This window comes from Primulina huaijiensis, chromosome 15 (genome assembly GCF_012295235.1).
Source record: "Primulina huaijiensis isolate GDHJ02 chromosome 15, ASM1229523v2, whole genome shotgun sequence".
Taxonomy (NCBI): domain Eukaryota; kingdom Viridiplantae; phylum Streptophyta; class Magnoliopsida; order Lamiales; family Gesneriaceae; genus Primulina; species Primulina huaijiensis.
In genome coordinates, this window is record NC_133320.1 from 19,711,882 (window position 1) to 19,718,104 (window position 6,223).

Sequence of the window (6,223 nt, forward strand, 5' to 3'; positions counted from 1 at the left end):
CAGAATCTGCTCGAGAATTGACAACGAGAACTGAAAAAGTATCCAAATTTAAAGAAAGTAATTTGGACGAAACCAAGTGTTGGACAGTTCAAAATCACGCCAAATGGCTTGTGAAGAGACTGATCCTGCCTGCTTCGAAATCACAGCTTGTTGCACTATGCAAATTTTATACGTATATATATTCACTCATGAACTAGTACTGCTGTCTCATAGGTGTCAAACTTGATCTGTTGCATATTCCCACCACATTCGAAAAAAGCTAGTGCTACTTTCAAATCCATTGATGTATACTAATATTTATACTATATTATAAGATATGAGGAGTACTCTAAATAACTAATTTTGAGGGTCATAATATAATTTTTATTCTTTATAAAATTACACTTTACACATCGTGTGCCTATGAATGCTAAAAACAAAAATTTTCAAATTTTCAGCTGGCATTTATTAGGTACATCTTTTTGAAAGCCAAAGACACAAGCCTGATCAAATTTCTGAAGATAATAATATATTAATTATGAGCACTACAATTATTTTTTTTTAAAAAAAATATTATATAAATATAGATTGTGGATGAGTTGCATGTGGGGGTGGATTTTTAAATATATTAATTATTTAATTTCTTATAAATAATTAATTTCAGTTCTTACCTATAAAAGAGTAAAAGACAATGTTACGTAACCCAATTTCATTCCCAAAATATCGATTCATGCATTATTATATTGTTTTGCCTAATGCAATATTAACCAACCACACACACATATGCATGCATGATATGCACACATAATGAAACTTAATGATTCTAATCATATGAGATTTTAACTATGTTAACAAAACACAAAAATTCATATAAAACGATCTCCACGATTTGTGTTATAAGATATCTATTTTTGTTTTTTTTTTGAGAATATTGTTTTATTACAAGATACAAGACAACAATTAATTTAATTTGTAATTTATTTTTATTATTAAAAATTTGTAATGTATTTTTTTGAATGTGTAACGACATATAACATGGAGTTGTGATGGAGTACAAACTTTTTATTGCCCAAAAATTTAATTTGAACCAAATTCCATTCGGATTGTTATATAATATTTTATGTTATCTTTTTATTATACATTACTTTTTGCCAAAAGTGACCGCTTTAGAAACATACTACTCTCCTTCTCTCTACACTTGTATAGTTGTGTGTATAGGCAACAGCACATTTTCTCTTTTCTCTTCTCTGACTGTCGAGGCCCGTCTTGCAGTTGTGTGTGGATGACCTAACGCATCTATCTCTTTCTTGATTTGCTTTCTAGTACGTTTTTCAAATCATATAAATGCCAGCATTCTTCTACATTTTTTCTCCTCAGTAAGCTAACTTAATTTGCTACAGTTTTTGTTGATCACCAGCTTTTATTAGAGTCTGAGTTGCATGTTTTTCAGGTTTCGTGTCTTAGCTTTTTTTGAAAGTTTTGTGAGAAATCTGAAGATGAAGAGTGTGAATGTAGAGCTGTTTTTTTTAGCGAGCCGGCAAAGATCGATTCGGGCGCTGACTGTGTTGGGGCTTTTGTACTTACTTTTGGTGGGTTTTGAAGTTCCATTTGTGTACAAAAATGGGTTCTCTCTTGTTTCTGAAACAGACTTTTCTAGAAGCGTAAATGGTGGGTTCTTGAATTCCAAACCTTTTATGCTGCAAAGCAAGGAGAATTTGGAGGAGAAAGTGGCCCCTGTTCGTCCTGTAGATATTCCGTATCATTCACGACCCGATAGAAGAATCATAGAGCTCGCAAAGACTCCACTCTCGAGCTTGAATTTCAATGCCGGCATTTTGAATTCGAGTCTTAAAGATGGGATTTTGAAGTCCGCAAAGGTGGCCTTTGAACTGGGCGGAAAGCTTTGGCAGGAGCTCGAATCAATGGCAAAAAATCGCAGTGATGAAGAATATATCAGAGGTGCTAGTCTTGATAGTAGCAGTAGCAGTAAATTTGAGGAATGCCCCCATTCAATATCGATACCAGGCGAGGATTTCTTGAAGAATGGACGAGTGGTGATGTTGCCGTGCGGGCTAACTTTAGATTCGCATATAACAGTGGTGGCGAAGCCGAGGGTTGCACACTGGGAAACGGACCCGAAGATTTCTTTGTTGAACGAAGGCCAACATGTTATGGTTTCGCAGTTTATGATGGAGTTGCGGGGGCTGAGGGCTGTGGAAGGCGAGGATCCACCCAGGATTTTACATTTTAATCCGAGGTTGAAAGGGGATTGGAGTGGAAAGCCTGTCATTGAGCAGAACACCTGTTACAGGATGCAGTGGGGGACGTCACACCGTTGCGAAGGTCGGAACTCCAGAGCTGATGAGGAGACTGGTGAGCGGGAATGAATTGTTTTCTTGATTATGGCATTTACTTTGTTTGGATTTAATGTGTTTTTTTCACTTTCCCAGAGAGTTCTGTGATTGGATAGGAATTTAGTTTCAAAGAAATTGTAAAATACAAACTTTCTTGTCATTTTAGGAGTACCCAACTCACCCCTTTGGTCCACCTCTGATTGGATTAGATGGATTTAGGTTCTTATGATTATGGGTTGCCGATGAAAATAGATTTTTTTTTTAAACAAAATATAGGTGAAAAGTGGTAATTCCAATTTAGTTAGGTTATTTATGTATGGATATGAATAAGGTTACCGGGCATTGCTTATTTCAATCATTTATCTGCTGAAATTTTACTTTGGCTTGTGGTAGTTTTTTTGTTTGTTGTTTTCCAAGTCCTTTATTCTCTGTAATTATGCGGTGACACTTGAAATCATGGGCAATTCTTGGCCTTTCTGCAGTTGATGGATTAATGAAATGTGAGAAGTGGATCCGGGATGATGATAATGAATCAGAGGAATCAAAGGCAATGTGGTGGTTAAACCGGTTAATCGGACGGACTAAAAAAGTGGCCGTCGATTGGCCATTCCCATTTGTGGAAAACAAGTTGTTTGTCCTAACACTTATTGCTGGCCTTGAGGGTTTCCATATCAGTGTAGATGGCAGACATATCGCCTCGTTTCCATATCGCACCGTAATTAACTTGACCCTTCCTTTAAATTGTATTTTTTTCCCAACATTATGTAATACTGTTTTTTTACTTTTAGGGATTTACACTTGAGGATGCCACTGGGCTATTTCTGACCGGCGATATCGATGTTCATTATATTTTTGCTGCGTCCTTGCCAACATCACACCCGAGTTTCGCTCCTCAGAAACATCTTGATTTGTCTGAAAGATGGAAGGCTCCCCCTATTCGGGATGGGCCGGTTGAACTTTTCATCGGTATTCTTTCCGCAGGCAACCACTTTGCGGAAAGAATGGCCATGAGGAAATCTTGGATGCAGCATAAGCTAATAAAATCTTCTATCGTTGTTGCACGTTTCTTTGTAGCTCTGGTTGGTAAAAAAACTGATCTGTTTCTTATAAAAGATTAATCTCCTTTAAAATCGAGTAATTAATTCGAAACTTTTTTCGACAGCATGCGAGAAAGGAGGTCAACGTTGAAGTCAATAAAGAAGCAAACTTTTTTGGTGACATTGTCATTGTACCGTACATGGACAACTACGATCTCGTTGTACTAAAAACCGTTGCCATCTGTGAATATGGCGTGAGTAATTGATTAAGAACTTAAAGATGGACCTTTTCTTTTGATGCCTCAATTATTTGTTCTCAATGTTCTCAGGTTCGGGCTTTATCTGCAAATTATATTATGAAGGCCGATGATGACACATTTGTGAGAGTCGATGCAATTATTAAGGAAGTGAAGAAAGTGCCTAATACCAGAAGCTTGTATGTGGGGAATATAAATTACCACAATAAGCCCTTACGAAGTGGTAAATGGGCTGTCACGTATGAGGTACTTTACGGATTTCACTTTTTCCATCTCATAATTTATATATATCCTTTTTCTTTTCCATACTTTTCCTGCTATAGATGCAATCTTTCCCGCTTTGGTTCAAAGAACTTTAGTTCCTTGTCATTTGGTGCAGACTTGGTATTTTGGCTTCACTTCACCTTAAAATCATGCTGCACTTAGAAAAACAGGATATTGTGCGGCCACAAATGTGTGATTCATTTAATTATTTCCATTAGGCAATGAGAAACCGTTAGAAATCTAATTTGAAATTCAATAATCAACTCATGATTCAAATGCTTCCCTGAACTCCGAATTTTTATTTGCATCATTTTCAAAAACTCTGTTTTCATAGATGAATCTTTACCACAGGTCATCATTTAAGGTTCTAGGTAGTCATTTTTTAGTAGCAGAAATATCAGTGCATTGAGTTATTAGTATTTTAGTCGAGAAGCTTTAGAATAGGGGTGCTAGTGAGTATCACACAAGTGGCTTGGTCAAACCTCGATTTGAGCTTCAGTTTAACAGAGTTCAAGTTGAGCTCGAGTGTTAGTGCTGTATGCTAGAGTGCTCATCGAGTAATATTCTAGAGTACTCGTTGAGTAACGCTTCCCCTATTTCAGACTGGTCACCAAATTTAAGAACCAATGATGTCGTGATAGTAGAAAAATTCAAGGCACGTCCATTGGAACAGACTTGTTCACCATTCTCTTTGATGCTCTCTCGAATTTGGTCAGGTCCTGGTCGTCCAGATTCTCCAGAATTTAAAACCATAAACATTGCCTCGTTTTTCATCTTCATCATTGTTTAGAAACCTATATCTCGACTTACCTGAATCCTGTTCTTCTTTCATGGTCTCTGTAAATCAAACTCGTAATAAAATGACGTGCATACAGTACATTACCACGAGACTAAAGCTCTTCTTTTTTATTTTTTGATGATCTAGGAGTGGCCAGAGGAAGATTATCCACCCTATGCAAATGGACCAGGCTACATTATCTCATCTGACATTGCAAATCTCATCCTTTCGGATTTCGAAAAACACAAACTGAGGGTAAGTATAACCCTCCATATTCCGAATCACTCAGCACAAAAGCTCTGTCCACAACACTTGAACATTATCTTTGCTTTGCAGCTGTTTAAAATGGAAGATGTTAGCATGGGAATGTGGGTGGGGAAAGTCAACTCCTCGAGACCAGTCGAGTTTGTTCACAGCTTAAAGTTCTGCCAATTTGGGTGCATAGAAGACTATTATACGGCTCATTATCAATCCCCCAGACAAATGTTATGCCTTTGGAATAAACTGAGACGGCAAAGGAAGCCTTTGTGCTGTAACATGAGATAACGTGTACCTTATGTATGGGGACTGCTACATTAGTTTTAGAATGAACAAGTTTTGCAGTGAATAGTATGTGATGTCTGGTAAATTCTTGTGGGCTCATTAATATTATACATTGGAGTTGTCCCTCTTTTTTTTTGGCTTGTATAGATACTGCTTAGATTTTATGTACTTCCAGAACTTCACCGTTTGATATGCATTCATGTACATGGAAGTCATACTTGATTAGTATATAAATAACTTCATTTCTATAGCAGCATTAGATACAAAATAACATGAAAATCTGAAACCAAGAAATTTATATATATTTCTACAATAACATTATATGAATAAAATTGTTTGCATCAATGTTTTCATAATCAAACCGGTGATCGAATCAGTTTACTTTAAAAAATAGTTCAACCATATGACGTCAGATCATAAAATCATTATATTATATAATAAATAATATATTTTAAATTATAAATATCTTAAATATGTATATATAAATAATAAAAAAATATTTATCCAAATTTAAAATCTAAACAATATACATATAATCAAATATAATTAAATATATATTTTAAAAATAAATCAATCAAAACAAGATATAATATTACTAAAATAATTTTTTTAATAAAATTCAAAATCAAAATAATCATATATATATAATTAAAAAATAAAATTTTAACTATAAAGAATTTTTTAAAAGAAAAATGAAAAAAACATTTAAATTTTTTTTGAAAAAATGTACGGACCGGTCGGATCGGTTCTTAACCGATTTTTGCTGGTTCTGATCGATTTTGACTGGTTGGACCAAGTAGTCCGGTTCAGTTTTGAAACACTGGTTTGCATTAGATTGCCAAAGCTGCTGCTAATGGCACTTTCTTGGACAAACGATACTCACACATGGTGCATGTGAAAGAGGAGAGCTCAGGTTAATTAAATCGAAAAAGAAAAAAAAAAGGAGGCAAAAGGGAAAAGAGAAAAATAGTGTTGTGAAAAAGTAAAAATTTACGGTAAAAAAGTAAAAAT

At 35.2% G+C, this 6,223-nt stretch overlaps 1 protein-coding gene across 2 annotated transcripts; it reads left to right on the plus strand.

Moving 5' to 3' along the window:
• Window positions 1–1,169: 1,169 nt before the first annotated feature.
• On the plus strand, window positions 1,170–5,425 carry LOC140958534 (hydroxyproline O-galactosyltransferase GALT6-like). 2 transcript variants are annotated; one of them, XM_073416018.1, is made up of 8 exons: window positions 1,170–1,355; window positions 1,430–2,352; window positions 2,816–3,048; window positions 3,122–3,412; window positions 3,496–3,624; window positions 3,700–3,873; window positions 4,817–4,924; window positions 5,006–5,425. In XM_073416018.1, the coding sequence occupies exons 1-8, from the start codon at window positions 1,324–1,326 to the stop codon at window positions 5,213–5,215; spliced, it is 2,100 nt and encodes a 699-aa protein (XP_073272119.1). In that variant the 5' UTR covers window positions 1,170–1,323; the 3' UTR covers window positions 5,216–5,425. The 2 variants fall into 2 exon arrangements, with proteins under 2 accessions (XP_073272119.1, XP_073272120.1); XM_073416019.1 differs by having other exon boundaries at window positions 1,178–1,301.
• Window positions 5,426–6,223: the final 798 nt, after the last annotated feature.